Here is a 27998-nt window from a genome sequence, read left to right as displayed (position 1 = left end):
ACAGGATACAAAGAAGCACTAGTCTCTATATTAGAAAAGGTTAATGGCGAAGTTACCATTGGTGATAATTCAACACATTCTATCGAAGGAATTGATAACTGCACCTTGAAACTAAAATCAGGAAATTCTCTTCTTCTCAAAGGTGTACTCTACGTACCAAGAATAAAAAGAAATCTAATCTCAATTGCAGCACTTGAAGATGATGGGCATAACGTTGCATTCGTCGATGGTAAAGTAATATCCTGGGCAAAGAACTCCTCGATCAAGAAAGCAAAGTTGATTGGTCAGAGAAAAGGATATTTGTATGAATTGAATTCAAAATCTAGTCGACCTATTCAAGCCTTAATTCATGAAGCTACAGACATAAATGAAATATGGCACAGAAGATTAGGGCATCTAAATTTCAAAACCTTATCAAGTATGGAGAAGATGGTTACTAGTCTACCTAAACTAAATAAAGACCACTCAAGCATATACAAAGGGTGCGCACTGGGTAAGAACACCAAAAGTCCATTTTATGATAACACTAGAAAAACAAATAATGTTTTGGAATTAATTCATTCAAATTTATGTGGACCTATGTCTGTTCCTTCTCTTGGAGGATTCTAGTACTATATTTTGTTCATAGATGGCTTCTCTAGGAAAACATGGATTTACTTCTTAAAGTGCAAAGAATCAGAAGAAATCCTAAAGAGATTTAAAGAATTCAAAACATTAACTGAAAACTTATCAAAACATAAAATTAAAACTCTTAGAACTGATAATGGAGGAGAATACACCTCAGATTTGTTTAAAAGGTTTTCTAAAGAAATAGGAATTAAGAGGGAGTACACCGTTCCTTATAATCTAGAACAAAACGAGGTACCAAAAAGAAAGAATAGAACAATTACAGAAGCTGCTAGAGCTATGATATTTGATCAAAATCTAGAATATTATCTTTGGGCAGAAGCCTCTTGTTCTGCTCGCTATATTCAAAATTGAAGTCCTCACTCTTACCTTAGAGATAAAAATCCTAAAAAAGTCTTTACTAAAGTTAAACCCAATATAAGTCATCTTACAATTTTTGGGTGCCCCGTATATATACATGTTCCAAAAGAAAAGAGAACCAAGTTAGAACCCTCTAGGAGGAAAGGTATTTTTGTAGGGTATAGAGAAACATTTTAGGCATATAGGATTTTTATACTTGGACAAAAAAGTATTGAACTTAGTAGGAATGTAATTTTTGAACAAGATCTAGCATTCAAAAGAGCCCTATGTTCTGAAGAACCTTCTCCTTTACCTAGTTCCGAAAGAAATAGTGAGTCTGGATCTTAGAGGAGAACATTGAAGAAATTGAAGATGAAATTCAAAATCTAAATCTTGGAGAAACTCAAAATTCAAAGAAAAGACCACTTTGGGCCATTAAAACAGTCGAGGAAGCACAAGACTTTGTTGCACCTTCCAGAACAATCAAAGAAAGCAAAAGACCTAAAAGATTTTCTAATTATACAACAAATATGAATGATTTGTCCAAAACAGAACCAACCAATCCTATAGATGCTATTAAACATATAGCCTGGAAAGAAGCTATGACAGAAGAATACCAATCTATTATGAAAAATGATGTTTGAGAAATTGTTCCAAGACCTAAAAGAAAATTTGTTGTTTCTTCCAAGTGGATATTTAAACGAAAGCATGCTGCTTGTACAACCAATTTTCCCAGGTCTTAATTAACAACTAACATACTCAAAGAAATACAGATATTACTTCATTTTCATAGAAAGACAGTTAAATCAGTTTTGTTCATATGAAAGAGATTGATGATTAAAATCAATTAAACAAAATTTCTTAACTAAGAACTTAAAACACCATCAAGGAATTTACTATAGAAATTAAAATCCACATACCATGGAATTTGAACCAATAAATTATTGTACGGATGCTTCTGCAACCACCCAAGTTAGTCCACAAATTCCACTCTAACAATATCAAATAACAACTACCATCCAATACCGCTATATCAAAATCAAATGACGATTACCATTAAATAACACTATATAAAATTAAGGCATCACAAAAGACTGTATCAATTAGGGCATCGATTACCATTGGATCATTTAGGGCTTCAGATACCACTTTATCACTTATGGCTTCAATTACCACTGGATCATTTAGGGCATCAGATACCACTGTATCAATTAGAGCTTCAGATACCACTGAATCAATTAAGGCTTCAAATACCACTGTATCATTTAGGGCTTCAGATACCACTAAATCAATTAGGGCTTCAGACACCACTGTATCATTCCTTTCCTTTCGATTGCTTAACTGTTTCATATTTAACATATATATTCCAGCTTATCACAATCTGTGATTTGAAATGATATTCTTAAAGATTGCAAAATTTATTGTTAACTCTAATCTCTATTGGCATAATGATTTATGGATTCATACTATGTTTTTCTTGGCTCTCACTTGCCATGACAAAGAAAAACTAGAAAGAGAATCAAATCTATAGTTTCAAACAAGATATCAAATGTAAGCAATAAACATACAAACATATTGTGAACATTTGAAATGGTTGGGTCAACATATACCATGTTATGTAAAGAGCTCGTTAATATTATGTATCTTTGGCTTGTATTTCATTTGTTGAAGCCTGTGATTCTTCCTATATGTGTCGATTTGGCATAATGATTGAATTCAGAAAACCAGTGTTTCTTTACCTTGCATCGAGCCTCAAATACGAATCATACGAATACTGAATGAAGACAATGTTTTAACCAAACATTCAATCTGAATAATGAGCATTTACTAGAATGATCACGCTACATTTTGAGACAAGGATTCGGGTAACTTCAACAGCAATCACAAAGATTGACTCAACGTGAAAAGGTAGTATCTCCATTTGAAGCATATGCCTATAACCAAGGAATTTGGCAAGGACCAAGAAACATAGAAAATTTGATCCATGACAGTCGACTTGAGAAAAACAAAGATCGGTAGAAGGATGCCTCGTTTTGTGGAAGAGAAAGACAAATTGCAAAGATGGAGAATTCAAGAACATAGCACATCGGCTTTCCATTGTTGAAAGTGCCAAAATTATCACAGCTGTGAAATCCGCTTTGGGAATGCTTGAAATATTACTCGGGTGAAAGAAATATATATCATGCCCGACTCCTCTCATGGCTTCCATATAAAGGAATGAGCCGTGACTTCTTGGTTCCTGCCGGTTACAAAAAGATTATAATCGATTCAAATTCCCAAGTAATAAATTGATTAAAAACAAAGAAGAGGAGAGAAAAGATTAAAAGGTTGAAAGATAAAGTTGGAAGGATTATAATTCAGATATTATTATAATTCGAATGTTATTATATTTTGAATATTATTATAATCTTATATTTATATATGTGAATGTAAATATTAATGGGGTGACATCACTTTATTAAATTATTATGATATAATGGTCTCACTTTCATTTTTATATCTATATGTATGTATATAGATATATCTATTATAATAATATGGCGAAAGATCATTTAGAAACCTCTGAGGTACATTTTATATTTTAACCCAATTATTTATGTTTCTCAAATTATTTATTTAAATAGCTCATGCAGGTCCCACAGATGTGTCATGTTTTCAAGTCGCTAGGTCCTCAACCCATTTGCCCAGTGATGGTGATGCTCCTAAGCCTAATTCTTTTCTGACAATGCTTCCACCCCTTTGACGTGTTTCTTGCAAAGAAATTATCCGCAATTAAATCATATTATCATAACGAGTTGTCAATAATCACGATGCCTAGCTGCTTTTTCAATTCCATGATTTCGTGATAAATAATCAACTAGCATGTTATCTTCACATGAAATTATAACGACTAACCATCTTATCGTTTCACAAGATTATAACCAATTTAATTGTCAACTGACTTCATGTGAACCTCAACGGCTATATTTCAAATTAGGTCAAAAATTGGGATGTAAATTGTTGATGGTAGCATTGAGAAATATAAAGCTAGATTTGTAGCCAGAGGATTTTCTCTAAAAGAAGGGATTGATTATGAAGAATCTTTTGCTCCTGTCGCTAGATATACCTCTATAAGAGCAATCCTAGCAATTGCAGCATCGAAGGGATGGAAAGTACATCATATGGATGTAAAAACAGCATTCCTAAATGGAAAGATTGCAGAAGAAGTATATATGGAGCAACCTGAAGGATTTGAAACTCAAGATCCTAACATTTTTGTTTGCAAGCTCAAAAAAGCTCTCTATGGGCTTAAATAGGCTCCAAGAGCTTGATATGAAAGAATTGATAAGTATCTCACCGGCTTAGGATTCTCCAAGAATGAAGCCGATCCAAATTTATATTATAAAAGAGATAAAGATGATATGGTAATTTTGATACTGTACATTGATGATTTACTAATAACATGTGATGATCATCTTATAGATCAATGCAAGAAAAATCTAATTAGAGAATTTGAGATGAAAGACTTGAGACTCCTTCATTACTTCCTAGGACTGGAAGTACAGCAAAATTCTGACAGTATCATACTCAATCAAAAGAAGTATACATCAGACATTTTGAAGAGATTTGGAATGTGGAATTGCATGTCTATGTCTTCTTCAATGGAGACTAATCTACATAAACTTAAAGAAGCAGTAGCAGAATCACCTTCCATAGATTCTACTCTCTACAAATAGATGATTGGGTCCCTTATGTACTTAGTAAATACAAGACCTGGTATTTGCTATGATGTTAATGCCTTAAGCTAATTTATGTGTGAACCAAAGGAGATTCACCTAGTTGCAGTTAAACACATTATGAGATACTTACAAGGCACTCGTAATTTTGCACTCAAATATGAGAAGGTTGGTTTAGATTTACATGGATTCACTGACTCAGATTGGGGTGGAAGTGTTAAAGACAGGAAAAGTACTTCAAAATTTTGTTTCAGTTTAGGATCAGCAATGATTTCTTGGATATGCAGAAAGCAATCTTCAGTAGCTCAAAGCTCCACAGAAGCCGAATACATTGCAGCAGCAATGGCCTCTCGAGAAGTAGTTTGGCTAAGGAAGTTACTTGTGGGATTATTTGGGCAAGCCATGAATCCTACAATTATTCATTGTGATAATTTGAGCTCCATCGAGCTTTTAATGAATCCAGTTTTTCATGACAAGTCCAAGCATATTGAAATTCCTTACTATTATGTAAGAGATATGGTAGACTGTAATTCTGTAGAGTTAGAATACATTTGCACTGCAGATCAGACAGCAAACATACTCACCAAACCTCTATCTAGAGTGAAGATAGACCACTTCAGGAGAAGACTTGGTATGGTTGAATTGTAATCCATTTGTATTCTTTAAATTATAAATAAAATAATTTTATTTATCAGGCTATTGACTGTTATGGGCTCCACCATTTGTATTCATTATTTAAGAGGTGGCGATCTCTAAGATAACGAACACTTGTATAAAAGGCATTATGAGAGATGACGATCTCTTAGATAATGTGCTAAACAGTAGAGTTCTACTGTAAGATCTAGATGAGTTCATGATCATATTGTGATGTTAACATTGCTATGTCTATAAGTCACAATTTGGTTAAGATAAGAATTTTATTATTCTCCAGGATTTATCCTGAATTTTGGTAGATCTTAAACACAGGATCATGTTGTGATATAGGAATACCAATGTCTGAGCCACAACTTGGATAAATGAAGAACTTAAATTACTCTTCAGATTTATCTTGTACATTGTATTCTTTGCAATATTGTTATCACTAGTAGTAGTGATTTGTCATATTACAGGTTTAGTAATATGACATTGTATCATGTGTTCTATGATACCACATGCTAAAGAGATTCAAATAGATATAGAGTATCAATTCTTGCTTGTTCATCTTTATTGATGTTGCTAAATATGATATCTCTCAGTATGATTATCAAGTTAAAAGGGAGTGTTAATTCTGTAACTTGTTAGCATACAAATTTGATAACAAATCGATTTGATCTTATATGGCATGATAAATATAGAACTAAGTCTTTTCATTGTTCTATTTATGATATCGGTGTCTATCCTTGTGTTTTAGTTTATAACTAATCTAAACTTCTTTGTTTATGTTTGTGTTTAAACTCAATTAATTCATGGAAAGTCGCCGACTTCTAGAGGTTAGGCAAATAAACTTTGGAAGAGACATGTCCTTTCTAAGGACATGTCCCATGATTCCTATATTTATAGAGGCTAAGGTCGAAGTCTAAGAGCACACAAGAACAAAGATAAGTCTACTCCTTAGTCAATAATGCCCACATACGAATTGCAGAACAAAAGACAAATTTCTGAATTATATATCTTCATTTAATTGAAGACAATAAACTTAAGTTATTCACAGCAAGAAAAGGAGAGGAAGAAGGTCGAATCTAGTCTATATTCAGTCATAGAATTTGCAGAAACTTTACATTGTGTAGACTCAATCATTATGATAGTAGCTCCAAAGAAGATGTGATTTAGGATTCATTAATCATCTGATGATTAGGTTGGATAATGTGAGTCTCTTGAAGCGAATATGCCTTGAACCAAGACAGGGAGCAGATAGAAAATATGCTTCAGTGAAAAGACTTTATGCTATCAGTACACCTCTTGAACTAGGGAAACATGACATGACTTGTTGCTAGGCAGTTAGAAGGATGATAACATATTCAAAGGGAGTTTGACGCTTCATTGAAGAGAAATTTGTTCTAAGAGGTCAAAAAAGTTGATATTAGAGGTCATAAGGTTAATGTTTCTTCGTGAAGAAGTTCCAAGTGCAATCCCTTGTATATTACATTCTTATCTCTGAGAGATAAGTTTGAGGTTAAAACCTTATTCTTTGATTTGTTTCATAATGGATGTCATGACAAAACTTGTGGTGACTTCATGTGAACTTTTCCTGTCATGTGTGTATGAGCATGCTCCCTGTGTACATCATGAGGAAGTGACGACTTCTAAATGATTATCCCTTGTATTTGGAGAAGTTCTTGAAAGGTGAAAACCTTACAATAACTTGTATCATGATATACATTTCGTATAAATGTTGAAATAAATCGTGAAAGGCTTTATCTTATAAACCAACAACTAGATGTTAGATGTCATTAATTTGACTTTCTACAAATTGTTTTTATGGATATATTTTAGGTACTTGATGAATATCTTGCCTTGGTATTCTAATAGGCCATTACTGCATTGAGTACTTCATGAATATCATTTAGTTGATGTTCTAATAAGCCATTACTCTGAGTACTTAGTGAATATCATTTGATTGATGTTCTGATAGACCAATGCTCGTGTTACCTAATATGATATCAAATAGTAATTGGTAAATATCATGTTTTGATATTCTAATAGGCCAATACTTATATGATATAATATACTAGAAATCTTCTGATCAAAGATTTCCTATTATTCTTGAAATATTACCTATGGTGTAATATATATGTGTTTTTCCTTCTTCATTAAGAGGGAGTGTTAATGTTATAATTCTGTCGAATAAATTATATTATATATATGAGATATATAAATAATATTGTTGTCAATCAGGATTGCGCCTATAGCAAAATGCAGAATCTAGCCATCCTGTTGAAACATGGAAACTCTCTCGGATGGTGGGTTGTCCTAAAACGTGAGATGAATCTCTGGAAGCTAAGCCAGTTCCTGACTATTGATCACCTAATCTTAAATTATACACGAGATAAGGGGTGAGAAGTGAATGACAAATAATGAATACTAACCTAAATGAGGTGATACACTGATGGTTTTGAATGTAACTTTAGTCAAATCAACACGAATTATGAAAGACACAATTGATTCACAATACCCAGACAAACATGCAACCACAAAAGTGTTTCTATGCAAGGACCGAGATCTTCTGCTTTGAAAGGAAAACCTAGGTTTTACCATTTTTTTGCAAAAAGAACAATGATCACAAACAAAGACCTGTAATTACACGTATCAAGATTCAAATCTGTAATAAGGAATATAACTTAAATGAAGGCGAACACAACATTAAAGTAAAAAATTCACAATATTGCACAAGAATCAATGAGAAGGAACTGTTGAATCTCTATAACCAATGCTGAAAAATCTCTACTACAAATTTGCTATTACAATCAACTCAAAATCTGCAATGCACAAAAATCTAAATCTAAAAGAAGATCTCTCATAATGAGGTTAATGTACAATATATAGAACTCATAACCCTAATTCAGATTCCAAGATCATGCCTAAAAAAATTAGTCAAAAATGATAGAAACTATGAAGAAGTCTCTAAAAATTGTCATCAACCACCTGCCCAACTGATAGATAACTGGAAAACTACCTCTAACTCCTCAATATCATGCATAAAGCCCTAACTTGGATTCCTCAAATAACCCAAAAATATAGCATGTAAAACTCCTCATAATTACACAAAATATGCATAAAACAGGCTCTCATCATGAATTGCATGCAAAACTGGCTTTAACTGCTCCATAAATTACTAAAAATAGCACTAAAGTGCTCCATCACTGCATGAGAAAATCAACCTGTCCTTAGCCTCCAAAAATAACTCCATACTTTACATGAAAGTGTTAACTAAATGTCCCCTTAAAGTTTAAAAATAGACACCAAAGACTCCCCTTGCATTTAGGCATTTACAATCGTTAACTCCACTTGATTCCCTTTATTTAATTAATAAAATCAAAAGTTTTATAATTGTAACCATTTGATATATTAATTTTACAATGATATTCTTCTTTTTATTATATTTATTAATATTAATGTGTTTAACGTTATATCTATTAATTTTAAACACATTAGTAGTAGTTAATATAATAAAGGGAATCTAAAATATATTTTATATGTATTGTATATATTAAATGATTAAAATATATAACTCATCTAATATATATGACTTATAAAATATATCTTTATTTATATTAAGTTTTATATGCATTCAATAAGTTGTATAATATTAGCATTATAAAATCTAATGCATATGAAACATAAGTAAATAAAGATATTGGAGTTTTCAAATAATAAAAATGTTTAACTCCTATGCATGGACCCAACAATTATATCAAATATAGCAAAGGGCAACCAAAGGAAAAAAAGAAAGAAAGGGTAAACTTTGTTTTGTTTTGTTCATTCATGCAAGGAAGGTGAAGAGGTTTCATTCAAACCCTAGCCGCCTGAATATGAGCTGCTCTGCAATTTCTGCCATGCTTTGGACGTCATATTTGCTCTATCTTCATGCTTTGGTCACAGATTTTCATGTCATATTGGACTCCATACGGGTTTATGTGTTGGTTCTGGACGCATTTCCTGCTGTATGGCCACCATTTTTCTTGTGTTCCATTTCTACCACGGGTTCCTACTTGGCAGTTTGTTGAGGAAAATCATGGCCTCATTTGCTATTACTTTGGCTGCTATGATAGAGAGATTTAGAGGTTTTTCTCTTGTATTTTGTCATGGCACGCTGCTGCTTCTTTCCTCTTATTGTCGCTGGGTGTTTGTTGGGTCAATGATATGCCTGGAACTTTCTGGAGTTGTCGCAGCTTTTCTTTTGCTATAAGTATGGCCTTATTTTGAAGTTTAATCCCTTTGAAGGAGATCTGGAGATCTAACTTGAAGCGGTTGTAGTCATTTTTTAGATTCCTTGTGCCTAATTTTCTGCATTTTATATGGCACGTTGAAGTTTTGTTGAGGAATATGTTGATGTATTGGGTTGTGCCTGGGTGTTTTATCTTTTGACGCAGAAGTCGCTATTGGAGCTGTAAGTGGTTTCTATTGATAGACTTGAGGTTTTCTATTACAAGTAGCAATGGAGACTTTTCATTTCCTTTGCAAATATGAATATTTTGTGTTTTCTAGAAGTTTCCTAAAGCAAATCCTCTATCTTTTCTTACTTCCGGTACAAACAATAAGCATATTAGCAAATAAATAGTCCTTTGCTGTTGTAAATTGTTTTGTAAGCAACTTCTTCCTTATTGCTTTCTAGATTTGAAAGATATGACTATGGCCTCTATTTTCCTTACTATTTTCTAGAGATCTCTCCCTTTGAAGGCCATCACTCGTGAGGTTATATTGAAAATGTACTTATCCTTTGTATTTGCTTGAGTCGGCTATTATCTTTGCTGGGAAACATGAGAATCTCTAGTGTTGACTCCACTCTTGAGTAGTTCGGGTTGCTGTTATTTTGTTTTCTTTTCACAAAAGCCCTTGTGGGTATCACAGTTTTATGTCATAACAACATGATCTCTCCTTTTTAGAAGGAACCAGCTAGCTGGCTGTTTTGGCATTTTGTTGTTGCTTTAAAATCCATTTGTGTTCTCTTAGAACAGACGTAGTGCCAATTTCCACTATTAACCAGCAACAACTTTTGGTTGAAACTCTTTTCTTCATTCAAATATTCCGAAAGCATTTCAAGAGGTATTCAGACTGTTATGAGGAATTGCAGTTTTCTATTATTTCCCTTCAGGATTTAAACATTACTTATGGTATCTTTTCATAATCAAAGCTAGAGTTTCTTTATCTGCTGAATATGATTAAAAATTCTGCCATCAATGAAACTCTGCACTTTGTTATTAAAGGAATTTTGGAATTTTTTGGAATATATACCTCTGTTGTAGATGAATAGCAATTTGTACCAAACCATATGATATAATATTTATCTTCAGCACATACACTTTTTCATCGGCAAATACTTGCAGAAAACCACCGAATATATTCCTTAATGATATTTCAGAGCCACCCATTCATAAGTGACAGTTGATTACTTTGTAGATCAGAAACGTTTATGACTTTTATTTCCTTGTATTGTATCTCATTTACTTGTATGCTCATATGTTGAATATCTGATTTTAAAAGATCGTAAACATCTTTCTATTTATGCTGTAGCTTGCTGCCTATCTTGTTATTTTTGAAAGTTACATCTCATGCCATGTTCTGCCTGTATACTTCTAAAGCTCTGATTCCTCCAGCTTGTAAACTAAGAATTTCATAAGTCCTCCATGATTTGACTGAAAGGTTTCATACCTGTAATTTATGCATGTCCCTTCGACTGTCTCCTCATGTCTTCGATCTTCTGCTATGGTTCAACTAAAAGGTCCCATACTTGTAATTTACGTATGCCCCCTCAACAGTCTCCCCATTTCATTAGTCTTCGCCCCTACATGATTCAGTCAAAAGGTTCCATGCTTGTAATTTATGCGTGTCCCTTCGATAGCCTCCTCAGTGCTTCAGTTTTGGCCTCTACATGATTCAGTCGAAAGGCTTCTTGCATGTAATTTATGCAAGATCCTTCAACAACCTCAAACTTCATACCTATATCTGCACATGGAACAAACTCATTAGCATAAACATGTTTTATTTTCAGATTTCTCTCTTGCCTTCTTGTCTTTTAATATAGTTATCTGAATAACCACGTTGTAGAAATAGTAGACTATAGATGACTAGAAAGATTTTCATTGCTCAGTTCATATGAACTGACCCTCCTCTTCTTTTATTTTTGCAGGGCTATTCCCAGACGGAGATGCGGGCTCAACCCTTCAACATTCAGCACAACAAATCTTCTATTCAAGCAATGGATGCCTTTCCTCTTATCTTCTTCAGTACTTTTCTATTTATACAATGTGTTTATTCAAATATTATGTTAGAAGCTTGGGATGCTTGTGTGATATCTGAATGCATTGTATTTAACAAATGTGTAAAACTTTAACACTTTGTACCTTATCAAAACAGTTTTGAATATTTCAATAAAAAATGTATTGTTTTGGTACTTGTATTTCGAATAAAAGTGATCAATTTTCTTATTTATTGATTCTTGTACTTTACTTTCTCCATTCTTTTCATTCTGTAATATGTATTCTCAGCAACTAAAACACACTTAGCTCAGTATATAACATAGCGACTTAGGAGGTATGCTAAATTGGTAACAAATATATGGCAAATATTATATATGAAATAATTAACTTATATTAAGAGTGTGTGTGTGTGTGTGTGTGTGTTATAACTATATGTAAATTAATATAATAAGAGACATTCCTCTTTAATCACATATATATTCACTCCTATAGTAACTTGGAAAACACATTAAAAAAAAATCTATAAGTGATATTACAAGTTACAACATATCCAAAGCTTGGGATCTTTAATGCTATGATTAATCATTACTAGTTAACAAAATAACATATGTATTATATATATATATATATATATAACATTATATATATAATATAATTATAATATTATATATATAATATATTATATCAACATTGTATGTTAAGATTAAAACAATCCGAATGTAGCTATAATCTTAACACTCCCTCTTAGTTAGGGAGGATTGATATAGAACACATTTTGCTCTGAAGTATATGAAGAGATATCATCTCAATATGATATTAAGGATATCAACATAAATTTATCAACACACACATATATTAACATATATTACATATGGAATTTGCTTCAATTCACTATGAAGCTAAATTTCCCAACACTCCCTCTTTAACAAAGAGAGAATTAAAGCAATTGTAATACAAGATTTAAACACCACCTTAAGTGTGGTCTAAGATAGATTTAAGTTATCGTGTCCGACAAGATCTGGCCTCAAGAACCATAACAAATTGATTTTCATGATGTCCAGAAAAATCCGGCCCGAAGAACCATGATGAGTTGATTATCAAGGTGTCTGGCGAAATCCGGCCCGAAGAACCATGATAATTTGGTTATCAAGGTGTCTGGCAAAATCCGGCTAGAAGAACCATGATAACACTTGCTCCAACACATTTTGGTGTTATATCAACTATTGATAAGGTCGTCACCTTACAATAATGACCTCACACATATGAAAGATCGTCACCTTTCATAACACAAAATTGCAAAAAAATACTCTTTTTATGACAACTTAATGAAGTCTATTATGACACATTCGTTATCATGACTTTCAGCGCTCTAGGACAACTTCTTAATGAAGTCTGTCATGATAACAGGTCTACCATTTATAAGATTGTCATCTTATAATGATTACCTTTTGTTAATATATGTCAATGAAAGATTGTCACCTTCGTTATATATCATATGCGAAATAGTAACCACCATGAACCAAGACAAAGGGTGTTACAAAGGCTTTCACCTTAATTTTCTCTTACAGAGAAGAATGCATTACAAGAAGTTACACTTAGAGCTTCTCATCATAGAGAAGATATCATTTACAAAGGATTGTATCTCAAAATTATCCCTTTGAAGATCGATCCTAGGAAGTCAGGTCCTCTAGTTACTTCCTCAGAAGCTCTCTTCACCCAAAGATGTCTGTCAAACTCACTCTGAATCTAATATCAATCTTTTGATTTTCTAGTGATAAGTCAATACTTCCTCATGATATACTTAGGAGTAGGCCCATCAAAAACATGCAGTCACACGCATGTATTTCTAGACTCCCTCTGAGTATCAATCTTCTAAACTCCTTTGTTGCTTTAGAATAAGTGTTATACTCCTCCTTAATCTAAAAGAATCTCATAATCTCAATCACCAAGGATGTTTCCTTCAAGAGCCTCATCTTATCCATCTTGAACATCAAGGTCTTTGGAGCTACTATCATTAGATTGAGTCTGCACAATATTAGGTAGCATATGTAAAGTACCAACCTTCTTTTTCAGTAAGAATATCCTCAAACATAAAGAAAAAGATCAAGGGAATTAAACCTTATAGTATGTTTAAAATTACAAATAAGAAAGAGACTTCAAAGAGTAGATAATGTATAAGATAAGAATACTTATCTACACATGAAGATTCAGAAATTATCTTTTTAGATTATTTGAGAATGGAACATCTCCCCTTTAAATAAGGTTCAAGTGGGAGTGGAACATTGACTATTACTCCCCCCACAATGTAAAATTTCCACTCATTCTTATATTGTTGAACAATTTTGTATCAAATATGACAACTCCTTTCTAAGTTCCAACTTGCTCTTTTTATCCATTGAAGGTCCAAACTTTCATTTAGCTTAATAGTAGAAGCAAACATGTCCTTCCATTTTCTCAAACTCGTCCACAATATGCCAAAATCTTGATAGAGTATGATTGTGCCACATGAATGAATCTACAACTCATACGTCGAGTTTCATTCATCAAAGAGAGACTCGTAGATGGTTCAAATGAATTCTTAAAAACTTCATTAATGTCTCACAACAACTCAAATTTCTTTAGTTCATGCAAAGGTATTTGTTAGATCTTTTGATTAAGCCTATATTATGCATCACATAAGATCATCATCATATATAAGAAACTCTTACACATAATATTCACAACTTTGAAATTGTACTTATAGCTGTGTCACAAATTTTAGACCCTCAAAAATATTTCATTCAAATCTTATATCACCATCTAATTGCCTCGACATTTAAATGTTATTCTTCAATGAAGAGGATAACATATAAATAATAATAATGATACACGATATCTAGCAGGGAATTTTATGACTGTCTCTTCAAATCTGGGCCAGACATTGTTGTTAATCTTCAAGTACTTGCATTGCAATTTTCAAATTCAATTGTCAACATGTCCCTTTGGCTATGGTGGGCTTCCTCAATAGTATTCAATGGCTGATTGTGTTCTTAAATAATTGTAATCTCTGTCCAATGTCCATAAATTCATTGACTATTGAACACAATTTTTTTTAAAGCCAATCTCATAATTTAATCTTAGTCACTATAATGGTTCATAATCACTAACTGTCTTATATTGATAGATGTTGTATAACATCTGTTCCATCTATTAACACCTGTGATAGGATTATATATGGTCTAGTACAATCAATGCTGAGTTTTCTATATTACTATTTCATGTGTAGTTGATGCTTCCTCCATCTAATGTTCATCATAACAAACATGTGATTTCCATTTGATCTCAATAAATTGCAAACTGATGGATGGTATCTTATTGCATTAGCTGATAAACATAGCCGAATAATCTTTTTACTATTATGGGTATTATATCTATCCTCTGACCATTCTATGTTTGCCATTTATATATATTTCATTCAAATTACTATATGATTCACTCCAAAGGCATGTTGAAGTTAGTTTATGAATGTAATATGAAATTTTCTCTTAGATCCCTTATCGGCTTCACCAACTGATCTTTTGCACAATGAATTTCATTTAAATCACATACTGGCCTAGATTTCAGCCAGAAATGACTGATGCCAACTACATGAGCGACTGAATATACTCTTCATTTTGACAAATTTGATCGAAGTGAGGAAAAGTGGCCAACTTCAATTGTTGTGATCGATGAACTTGTTGGCGTACCATGGACAAAGAACTCTCAAACAGATAATTCAACTTTTTTCCCACGGTTAAAGGAAAATGCAAGACATAAACCTTAAGTCTTCATAAACATAAACTATGATTTATTTGTACAACATATATTCATCCCCAATCTCTATTTACCTTTATCACTGATTTTGTTGTCTTCTCCATTTTCATCATTATGTTACTTCTCGTCCTATCCACTATCACCTATAAATGTTATTACAGTTAAAAGCACCAATTGTTCTATAAATTCTAGCTACTCGATCTATTTTAATCTTCCCTTATCCCTTATTCTGATTCGGTATCAGATATTTTTGTCTGCATCTGCTATTCTATCACTGCTTATCTGCAGACTGCATAAGATTCACTTTTGGGCATTATATCATATAGTTCTTTTAGTATGCACACGAGCATCCTTTTTCCATCATATTTTCATTCATAGATTTGATATTAGTGCCTGTAGATGCCAAAGTGCCCACTTATTCTTTGAATCTAAATGGGAATTAAATATGCATTTGTCAAGGCTTATCATTATCACTCCCGAGGGTCTGATTGTATGTTTTCCCCCATATGGTGTGATTTGACTTGACCGACAATGATGTGGACTCCAAAGCTCTATCTTCACTTTTCTATTTATTACTTCTGCATACGCCTATAATCTTAGGCTCTTTTCAATATTGTTTGGACTGTCAAGATCCTTGAGTCCTACAATTCCATATATTACAATTTATCCACGTGTAGTAACAACCAATCCAACCATGAATCTTCAGACATATCCTTCCATTTTTACTTTCAATCGCTATTTTTCTTTATTCTCTTACATTTGCAGTTTGGCTTTGATACCATGAAACATGGATTGGTTTCTGCAAATGTAATTACATTGTCATTGTTATAGGTGTGTTCCAAATGCAAATACCAATCATAAAGAGACATGTTTCTATGATTAATCAAAATTAGTTAACAATAACACATATATATATATATCAACATTATATGTTAAGATTAAATCAATCCGACTGTAGCTATAATCTTAACACTCCCTCTTCGTTAGGGAGGATTGATATAGAACACATTATGCTCTTAAGTATATGAAGAGATATCATCTCAATATGATATTAAGGATATCAACATAAATCCATCAACACAAACACACACACACACACATATATTAACATATATTACATATGGAATTTGCTTCAATTCACTATGAGGCTAAATTTCTCAATAGATAACTGGAATCTCATCATGTCCACAAGAGGCATGTGTCCCCAATAAGAGCCACTGATGGAGCCCTAAATTTTTGCAAAAATTTAGGACCTCCATTTGATCTGTAATGTTAAATATATATGATTAGATATGAAGCACTCAACAAAAAGAAATGTAGTTGAACTAACAGATGAAACTGCAATTGATTTGAGGTCAGTTGAAGAGATGTCATATTGTTGTAAATATACCTGAGAACCGGACACTCTATCTTGCAAACGGAAACATCATTAACAGGTTCAGCAAGTCAACTTATTTATTGTGGATGAACATCATTTGGGAGGGAGAGTGATCCTATCTTGGAAATAATACTTTATGGAGTATTAGCATATCCCAAGTCAATTTTGGAAACCACATTCATATTGTTGCTCCTACTTCTTCACTTGCAAATGCTAAGGATCTTGGCAGAATATCAAACTAGGGACAAAAGCACATAAATTGTTGCAAAATGCCTGAAGAAATGTCATCTTGTGAAATACCATGACTTTGTGGTTTGAGGAAAGTGGATTTATTAAAAATCTTTCAAATGGATGTAAGCATATACCACAATATTTGTTGAAAGTCTTCTCTGCCCAAGTACAATGGATATTCGCAGCAGGACGATGGAAGTATAAAGAAAGCAACATATCAGATGACGTTGCAAGTTTTCCAAGCACACAAAGATTGTCTAGGCATGCAGAAATTGGGTTTATGGAAGCAATTACAAATCCTTTAAATCCAGCAGCTATCACAAGGTGGCTTCTTATGGAAGCTGAAACAGAAATCTCTAGGAACAAAGACAGTGATGAAGTATTTCAATAATAGGTCAGCAACAGAACAACTCCATGAATGAACGTGACCATCCTATGGCAAAGGCAATGGTCTTACCCTCGATGACTATTTGATTAAAAGATTGGCAACGACATACAACAGCATTGAAAGAAAATAGCGATCATCCATAACACCGAAAAAATCCATAGTTGACGTTTGAAGAAGCTTATCTTATTCTCAGAAGTTAGAGCAACCTGTGTATGCTGGTCAAGTCTATAATAAATAAAGGTAAATCAATGTTTGTAACAAGAGTCCACCAAGCATAAGGATGGATATGAAGATATGAATACAGGGCAGAAATCATTATCATTGAATAAAATCACAATGACTCCATGTCAAGAGGAGAGGAGATGATTACACCAGGCAAACACGTGCAGGGAAAATACTAATTTAAGGCCAGTATCATATGATTGGAAGTTTCAAAAGGGGTGTCATCAGTGCATGACGAAAAAAACATAACCAGTCAAAGCATTGATGAGGTTAAACACTAAAGTCATCATGGGTATCCAATCATAACATTGGACTTTATGACAAAAGATGGAGTTCACAACAAGCGTTTGAGTATAAATGACTATCCTTATCCTGTTCAAGAGAATACCAAAGGCAATGTCAGTGTTGAGACAACGGTTATGAAGCTGATTTGAGTTAAGTGATATGTGCACAAAATACTATAGATTTTTTTATGAATCGTAAGCACTGGTAATGAAGGAATTGTTTCTAAACATATGATCAAAGACCCTGTTCATCAAACGAATAAGACCTGCAGGCAAATAAAATACTTTTGAAATATTTGTATGTGCGAAATATATTGACCCACTCAGGAAAGATGATTCTAGGAGGGCGATCATGTTCAGGCAAGATTCAGGAAATTTTATTGTTTTCTTCCGCCACTACCTTTAGTCGAGACTACTGGTTTATGAAGAATCAACTTTTTGCAATCCACGAGTCTGCTTGTCTTGGTACGCGGCAACCAAGAAGTAATTAACAAAAAAAAAAAAATTTAATTACATCAGATAACCATGCTGCGATAGATAACAATGAAATTAGTTTAAATTTTGAAAAGTCACATTGGCTGGATGTAAAAGTAACTATTTGATGTTATATAAATATAAAGTGCAAAGGATAAGCAGGCAATCGATTATTGAAAGAAGCAATTACAAAAAAGAAAATATCCAGATCATTTTGTAAGGAGAAATAAGGATGATAAGGCATGGGTTTGTATATATAAATTCAAGTATTATATTTTAATAATGAAAAAAAAACCTTTTTTGTTTATATTTATCTGAGGCAAAGAGATTAAAATTACAGTGTGGATTCATCCTTTATATTCAATGGGGAGATTATTGAATTATTCTACCAAAGCTTTTGCATTGGATTTTTCTGCATTCTTTGTTCAATAAACAAGGAATAGTGTGAAATATATAAAGTTTTTGTGTCTTTGTCTAATTGGATTTCTCACCAAGGAAATTATAACTCCTTTTGGACTAACATCGAATTGCATATAATATTTATCTCTCGCAAAGCATAGGAGTAATTTATGATATTTTAAAATATTTATTGTCTGGTAAAGTTGTACGTAATAATCTTCATTGTGGTTGACTCTGCTGCCCAGATAAGCAAAGACTCTAGTCTTTTATTTAAATATAATCATTGGGTTTATAGTTGAAGTCAGTAATCTATATATTTCTTTCTTGAAAGCATCAACCCAATTGTTAAAAAGTTCTATACATAACATTCAGTCATTTCAAACATTCATTCAACTTTATTTTGATTGAGTTCAAGGATCTTGCCAACCTAAGAACTCACCAAGTCTAACTTTGCTATATAAAAGCTGTGAACAAGGTGATCAAGTTAGAGGTGAAGGTTTACCCACCTAGATAGACCATGAAATTCCACTCTTTTCTTCACCTTGACTAATATAATTTTGCTCAAGAGTGCAAAATCAACCATGACTATGAACTTTCCGTTTCATGAAGGGTGAAGATTCGTGGTGAACCATGCAATTTAACTCTTCCCTTGAAACAAACTTTTTTCATTCAACTTCCTGATTGTGACAACATTTTGACATCCTTAAGCAATTTTCACAACTTCACCCTTAATTTCCAAATTCTAAGAACACAACACTTCACCTTCACAATTCTGTCAGAAATTGATCAAAATTTCACCCAATCTTGACAAGAATTCTCAACTACCTAGGACACCAAGGGACTTGAACTACTACCAAGCTAGACCAGAACTAACAAACACCTACGACAAATTAAGCTAAACATTAAACCACTAAGAATAATAAAGAGGGCTTCTTCATTTGCAATCGGGTGTGTGAGTTTACAACAAATCAATATTAGGACTTATTCTTAGAGATCAGAGGACATAATTTTTTGAAGTTGTAAAACAATTAATTGCATCATTTCGTCCAATTATTATGCATGGTCATATTGCTTCAAAGCATGAGGTCAAAAGTAGTCATGTTTCTTAGCAGAATCAATTCTAATTTTGTTAACATTGTGTCTATGCTATCTGCCCCCCTTAAGTGAATGTGCCATGTCCTTCATTTTGTCATCTTCTCAAGAGTAAACAAATATCAACAGCAATACATGACACCTTTAATCTATGTGAAAAATGTGAACAATGAGTGGGAAAGGTCCGATAAGGATAAAATTTAAATGGTAGAATAATTACGATATTATGTTACCAGACCTTCCAGAAAAGCAGTGTCCACTGATTTGCAATTAATAGCACAATCAACTCATAAAATATAATCAACAAAATATTCTACATGACAACAATAGCTACATGCTGTGACTTTTAGTAACAGAAGATTTTGATAACTAGGATCTATAAGATTGTCTTTTCCTCAAAATAATGAAATTGAAGATTACCACAACAAAATCGACAATCAAGGTAATAAAGACTATCAAAACAAAAGAGCTTTTTGATTTGCAAAGTTGTTGTATGCAAGTTTCCAATAACAATAAGATAAGTATTTTGACCAACCACTAAACTTCATTTTCCAATTTAAAAATCTCTCTTTCAAACCAACTCTATGGCTTTCTAAGATGCAATCATCTCATCTTTAAGATTGATTCAGAAATTCAATGTAACATTTTATTTATTCCTGTCACAATTTATAAGACCTTGAATAAATCTCCAACTATGGAGGCATGTCCAATCAAGAGAAGGATTATACCAAAAATATAATTGAAAGAGCTCTTTGATGCCTCCTTAGACCAGATGATTTAAACTCATCTCCATTAGCACTATTGGCTTCTTGCCTTTGTTGAATAATTTCTACAGGTCTTCTCCGTAAACCATATAATGATTCTGAGAAAGAAGCATCTGAAATCAAGACGAAAAAGGACCTTTATCAAAAAGGTTTAATATGTTAGCATTTTAGATAACATATCTAAATACACATGAAAAAAATTCCTTCAAACAGACCTCTTGCTATGATATAGGAACAAGAAAAATTTGCTTGCTGATTAGATTACTCGCAACATAATAAACCTTTGTATAAATATACAGGAATGACTAAAATTATAGAATAGAATTAACAGTTTATTTAATTATGTAGTCTATGTATATATATGATTTCTATTTCTGCTTTCTATTCCCATGCTTCCTGATTACCTCCATTTGGTATCAATACTCATGGTAAAGGAAAGGAAGGTATGACTAAGAAAATTGCATTTCTCCGTAGAAGCATTCTGCATTTTTAGCCAACATATTTAAAATAAAGACTTGTTAACCTTGCCATAATACTAGAAGTTGGGCGCACACTTTCAAAGGAGGCAGAATAAAAAATGTTCAAGAAGCAGAACGGTAGATAGTTGTTAGTCTGATTTGTCTCACTATTAAAAAGCTGGAAATCAATTTTTGTTGCTGCCATCTGTCATAGATTTTGGACAAACCAAAGTTGATGATTGAAATAAAGCCATCATGTTCCTAGTGGTATTATGGGTAATTCTAATTAGCTGTCTTATTTGAGAAGAAAGACATAATATTCAGCAACTTTACAAATGAAATTCAAAAGGTTCAGAAGATGAAAGGATATCCACTCCAATATATGCATTAAGATTGGCTTCGTGAGGGGATTATGGATCAAAAGGAAGTGATCTGTGGCACAACCATGATTCACTACACCATCATACTAATAAGAAAGAAGCCATGGATGGTTCTACCATTATAGGATTCGTCAGATTTAGTGAATCTTGAGGTGAGCAAGTTGCATTGAGGCCAAGAGACTTTGGAACTGGGTAATTGATAAGTCTGGTTAGATTCATGAAACTCAAAAAGGTCTCATATGATATACTTAATTGTGACAATTAAATGAAAAATTTAGAGAAAACAAGAAAGACTAAAGTGAAAACACTAGAACCTAAAGGCTAAAACACTTAACTGACCTCTAACACATCAATATGGTATTCATTTCATTTGCAAAACAGGCAATGAAGAAAAAAAGGTCATTGAGGCTATAAATACAATTCACCAAAGCAAAAAACGGCACACATCTTGGAAGCAGGCATTGATTGAGTGCAGCTTGAGCAGTTTCCAGCAATGCTTGGAGCATCTAAAAGAGCTTATGTTGCATTTCAAAGGACCACCATTAATTTAGAGAAGCTTAATACCAACTCTATTTGTTTGTTTTCTTTTTTCATTTGAAATGTCTTCTACATTTGTTTAATTTTTCTCATTTTAGCTTCATGGAACGAGAAAAAAAAAGGAGAAAATGAAATGAACTCAGTTTTCCCTCTTTTTCTTATCATGATAGACTTTTTACTTTTAATTTTCCTTTTTGAACAAACCTTCATTATTATTTTTATCCACTTTATTTACAAATCTGAAGAAACAACATTGATTTAGAGTACCCCACCATAATTTTGAGCTAATTAAAGAGCTTGTTGGTAATTGCTTTTGGATTAGATTGTGTTGAGAGTTTTACTATCAACGTTTCAAATCACACCACGTGATTCATCATCAAGATGAGAGAGCAAAAGTTGCAAAACAAAGTGAGCTGCAGATTGGCTTTCTCTTTCCCACCCCCTCCTCTGTTTGGGTGGTTTGTTCTCCCTTCCACTAAGGCAGTGTTTCTATTGTGTCTAGTGGGTTCTTCTTGCTCCTTTCTTGTTGCTCGCTTGCATTGTGGTTTGTGCATCTCTTCTGGGTGTTGTGCCTTTGGTTCAGGGTGTAGGTCCTAGGCTTTGTTGTTGTTTTACGTTGGCTTCTTCTCTCGCTTTCCTCCTTTCTTGGTAATTTGTTGTTTTTTGTTTGTCGTTGTTCTCTTTCATTTATTTCCTTTTTATTTTAACATATATATGCACATATACATCTATATATACACACACACACACACACACACATATGAATATATACATACATACATACATACATACATACATACATATATATATATATATATATATACACGTTTAGGTATATGTTTATGTGTGTGTGTGTGTGTATATAATATATATATATATATGTTTGTGGGTCTATATAGATATATTTACACACACATTTGTATACACATATATATAGACACACACACACACACACACATATATATATATATGGGTATTAGTATCTTCTTTTGCTTTTGCATATATGCATATAAGTATTTACATTTGTTTATATGCATATATAAGTTTTTGCATATATGTATATGTTTTCACATATATGTATCTTCTTATATAAATGTATACAGAATTGTATATATATATGCATATGTATGCATGTATATAAATTTATTCACACACGCATTTACTTGCATAGATTCAAGTATTTTTTCTTTAGGGTTCGCCTCCTCCCCCTTTTTCATTTGGTTATTTTTGTTGGTCTTAGTGGCTTGCTTTAGTTAACTTTTATCAGTTTTGGCCTTCTTTCTTTGGTTTAGTTTTCATTCTCTCATTAATTTTTGGGTATTTAACTCAAAAATGCCCCTGTTTCTTATTCCCCTAGGTTTTGATATGAATATATATACATATATATACAAACATATATATAAATATAGTTATATATACATATACATATATATGTATATATATGTATATATATATATATATATATATATATATATATAATTTTACATATATAAATATATATATTTATATTTATATATATATATATATATATATATATATATATATATATATAACTTCTTGGGCTTCTTGTTTGTGTGTTTTCTACGGTTTGCATTTTTGTCTTCTTTATATCTTTATTTATTATTTTATTGTTACTTTAATTTATTTTTATTACTTATTCTTATTGTTATTCATCTATTTTTATTTTTATTTTATTTTTTTAGGTTATTAGGGTTTCCACCCTTGGTTTGTTTTCTTTTTCTCTCTCTGTAGTCCCCCATATCTTTGGTGTTAGTCCTAATCTACAGCTCACTTTGTTTTGCAACTCTGGCTCTCTCAGCCTGATGATGAATCACATAGCGTGATTCGAAACATTGATGGTAAAAATTTCAACACAATCTAATCCAAAAACAATTACCAACAATTTTAATGGATTGTGGAAATCTGATCTCTAATTAAAGAGTTATTTTCTTACTTTGAATATTTGTCTATATGTTTTATCTTTCCATTTGTCATGTCTTCTACATCTATTTAATTTCTTCACTTTGGATTCATGGAGAAAGGGAAAAAAAAGTTAAAAAGAAGCTAAGTTTCAGTTTTTCTTCTTTCTTACTGTCATAAAGGAATTTTTATATTTTTCATCTCTTTTTATGACCAAACCCTAACTACAACTTAGAACTTTTACCTACAAAATCCAAAATTTTTTTGTTTACTCTTAGTTTATGTAGATACAGTAATGTTTATTAATCTTCCATCTATTTTATATTACAATGTACTTCAAATATATAAATTTCTCTGATTTTGGCCCTACTTAGAGAAGATCCTCATTGGAAATATGTTATCCAATGGTTAGAAAAGAGGAATCAGTTTGCAAATCTCGCAAATTTTAAATTTAGAAGAGAAGTATTAATTTAATTTGTACCCAAACGTTCGTATTGATTTTGTATGTCAAGAACAAACTCAATTAGAGGCATTTGACTGAAAACAGGACCTAAATAAAAGGAAGGAGAAGAGATGGCATTAATTCAAGGAGATCATTCTACTTTTCATTTCTTCCCCAGATCTTCAAGCACTGATAGCAGTGCTAATGTTAGCCCTAGATTTTGTGGAAACGGATTGAATATATGTTGGACCGTGCACTATTGAAAATTCCTAGCCATCTCTTCAAAGCACAAGTCAGAATAATTATCAAGCAACAAGGAATGCTAGCACAAAGTTTTGGTTCTATTGTTCCATTGTATTTCTAACAACTAGGATATTCATTCTTTTTTTTTTTGTTTTAAAATGCTTTTTTTATATAGATAATAGGCAATTGCCAAATCATTTTACTAATCAAAACCTATATACAACCCAATTGATTAGGGGCACTGGAAGGAAAGAGCTAGGCGGAGAAAACATTCTCTCTTGCCCCAAAAATAAGGAATAATAATGGAAGATATTTTACAAACATCCTAATATATAATACCACGGGATAAGGAAGTCTATTCTTTTACAAATTATCAACCCAATTTTTCTAACCAGGTGATAAGGAGTTTTATCCTTTTACAGTTTAACAATTTTGGATACATTCATAGTCTACAAACATCTTTTTCTTTCAACATGGTAGTGCCTTATACACAAGCATTCTAGGTTCTATATCTTCAATCTGAGATCACTAGGTATGATATGAAGAGCACTTTGTATCAACTGCAAGACTATCTGGAACTGCATATACTATCACAACACAAAACTTCCACTTGATACCACTGCTCCACCACTACCCTCTCGTGCAGGGTGGAGTGAATGTCTACGATTCCACCTGACACCACTGCCCTCTCATGCAGGGTTTTCCCCATCAGATTGCTGCCCTGCTCGGAATATTTCTCAGCCAAGTATTTTATGATTGCCCTCGACTGTACCCAAAAATAAAACAAAATGAAACCCTAAAACTGCTTTATAATTTGACAAAACAGCTGAATGGAGCTAAATATGTATGTATTTTATCATGGCCATTGACTTTGTATATATTCGAATCAGCATCCTAGAGTCTTGGTTGAAGCCTGCATACAACAGTAAGCCAGTTTTGGGAGTGATTGTTTCTAGAGAAATTAAAGTATTCAAACAAACGAGGGGATGACTGTCGAGGAACTTGCACTAGTTGGTGACGACACATTTGCCATTAATGGAATAAGCTATCAATCAAATCCCATTAAACATAAACATAGAATCACTTAAAAAATTTCACATGACCAAATTTCAGAATCCGGGAGCCTTTTGAAGCTGGGGCAAAGGACTTCTGCTGAGAAGATGGCTGAGACTTGCCTTTATCCTTATGAAAGGATTTACCAGCAAAGGCTTGCTCTATGGACGTGGAGCTAGAACTGCTACCCAACTGTTGTTTCCACCGATCTTTGTTGAAGCAAAAGTGTGCAGAGATCGGTGAACTTTGTGTTTAAGTATATCTAGACTTGACTTGTTTCTTTTGTGTTATTATGTATTGACTCATTGGGTGCATCTTCTCATTGAATTTGCAGAAAAATTGCATTTCTAATTAAATTTAAGCAATTTTTTATATTCCTAATTTTTTTGGTATGTTTTTGCTGAGAACTACCTAAGTTTTTCCTGAATTCTGTTTCAAGCCTTTGTGAGATTTTGGTTTTGGTGAGCTTTCGATCTATGATCAAGACTAAGGGTGCAATTAACCAAAATTACCATAATTGTCATTTAAATTAACATTAAATCTAAGTTCAAGCACAGATGAGTTCTATGTTACCAGATAATCTCTACCACCCCCCGGATGTGAGTTTGGATGCATTTTGGTGCTGATGCAGAGACAAGTGCTCTCTTGGTGCACACAGGAAGCATTGCAGCGCTTCTAGTGGGCACTATGACAGCATCCCCGAGCATCTAGATGATTTTTGGGCCCAAAATGCCCAAAAAAAAAATTCACTTAAAACAAGTGCTAAAAGCACATTAAAAATATTATTTTTTCCTCTAAACCCTAAAGCTTTATCTAATCTAGTACGGGTAGAAGAGCTTTGGGTTCAAAAGATCTTGATCTTGCAACAGTTGGAGATGAGATATTTTTTCAGAATCCTTATGATTTTAATTAGTAGAACTTGATTGATGAACATTGAATCATGAACTACACTTTGATTTTGTAATTGTAATTATTTTCTGATTTGCATTGGAATTGTGAACATAAAAGTATATGATATGGCTTATTAGTTATTTCAATTTCAATATTTGTGAACTATCGATTGGCATTTGATATTTATCTTGGTCAATGATGAGGTATCATACTATTAAATGACTTATTTTGTACATATCTAACATTCCTTTGCATACATACATATATATACACGCACCCAAACATATCCACAACCCAAGAAAAAAAATTACACCCAATTTTCATACACTCATCCGCATCTACATGCCAAACGGCAATTTAGCATGAATTGAGACAGGTAATCTAATTACCATAGAGAAAACGAGATCCTAGAAAGAAAAACTTACTTTTCTTGGAATTTATTCCAAGACAAACTTCCAAGTCCTTGTATCTCAAACTATGAAGTACAAAAACTAATGCATGAAATAGCTGCAAAAACTATATCTTTAGAACATTACAATGAATAATGGACAAGAATTCAAGTTTTAGACTGAAATTGGTAGTTTTAATCATTATCATCTTTTGCAAATTGTGTTAGTACTAACAAAACCTAGAACACAGCTGATTATGAAACTGGTTATTTCCTAACCTATCATCCTCTTGTTTATTATTTCTACAACTCGTTTGGTTAAGTGGTGTCAAAGCAAATGAAAAGATTTGAGTATTTACACATATTCTTCAATATTAGAACTAAATCAGAGGTCAAACATGAAACTCGTTCAGTGGACTCTTGACTTAGTTTATAGGATTTCTCATAAGAAAGCTCACCTCTAGTTTGTAGACTCTGAGTTTCAAGAACAAGCATAAGCAGTGCAAAGAACTCATCATTGTGATCTAACACTCTATGTAGCACTGGTCTCCGCTGTGCCATTACCTGCAGAAATAGACAATAATTGTTGGTCAATACAACAACAAAAAAATGACAATAATTAACTATTTATTATCTACTTTCAGCAAAATGGCAGTGAATGGCATTTACATTGTGAAATTCATAAAACCCAATGTTTCATCCATTAGTAGTATAATCTTGCTTTGATGTTAAGCACAACATACACAATTGAAAATCTAGGTACTAGCAAAAAGACAGCATCAAATAAAAAGAACCATGCAAAAAAATATTGACTGCCTACCAATAGCCCAACACTAAGAACTATAAAATCTCTCAAGGTTGACCATTAATGGAATGAAATTCAAAAATTTCTGAAACTGAATAGAATTGAACGTAACACGTTGCTTGAAACAACCAAAGTCTCACTCTGTGTGCATTGGCCTTGTCATATAAAACATCAACATTGAAGAAACGGAATAAGAATAAACTTGAATGCAAAAAGACACACTGTAACTAAATAATTCAGAGAAGGTCAAACACCTCCCTTAAGCCCAATTGATACAAA

General features: G+C 32.7%; 1 protein-coding gene across 2 annotated transcripts in view; it reads right to left on the bottom strand.

Moving 5' to 3' along the window:
* PEX12 (peroxin-12) overlaps positions 1-27998 on the bottom strand; it is a 210336-nt gene that overhangs the window by 136936 nt on the left and 45402 nt on the right. For both annotated transcript variants that reach the window (XM_089831031.1, XM_089831036.1), the window contains exons 3-4: positions 27373-27478; positions 20567-20715 (exon numbers count right to left, since the gene is read on the bottom strand). In XM_089831031.1, coding sequence (XP_089687157.1) covers positions 20567-20715; positions 27373-27478 — 255 coding nt within the window. The remainder of the gene's footprint in view (positions 1-20566; positions 20716-27372; positions 27479-27998) is intronic.

The sequence above is a fragment of the Cupressus sempervirens genome, chromosome 1, assembly GCF_028749045.1.
Source record: "Cupressus sempervirens isolate cs-2001-9-10 chromosome 1, ASM2874904v1, whole genome shotgun sequence".
Lineage (NCBI taxonomy): Eukaryota > Viridiplantae > Streptophyta > Pinopsida > Cupressales > Cupressaceae > Cupressus > Cupressus sempervirens.
The sequence above is the reverse complement of the archived record's forward strand: the minus strand, read 5'-3'. Positions and strand labels throughout refer to the sequence as shown.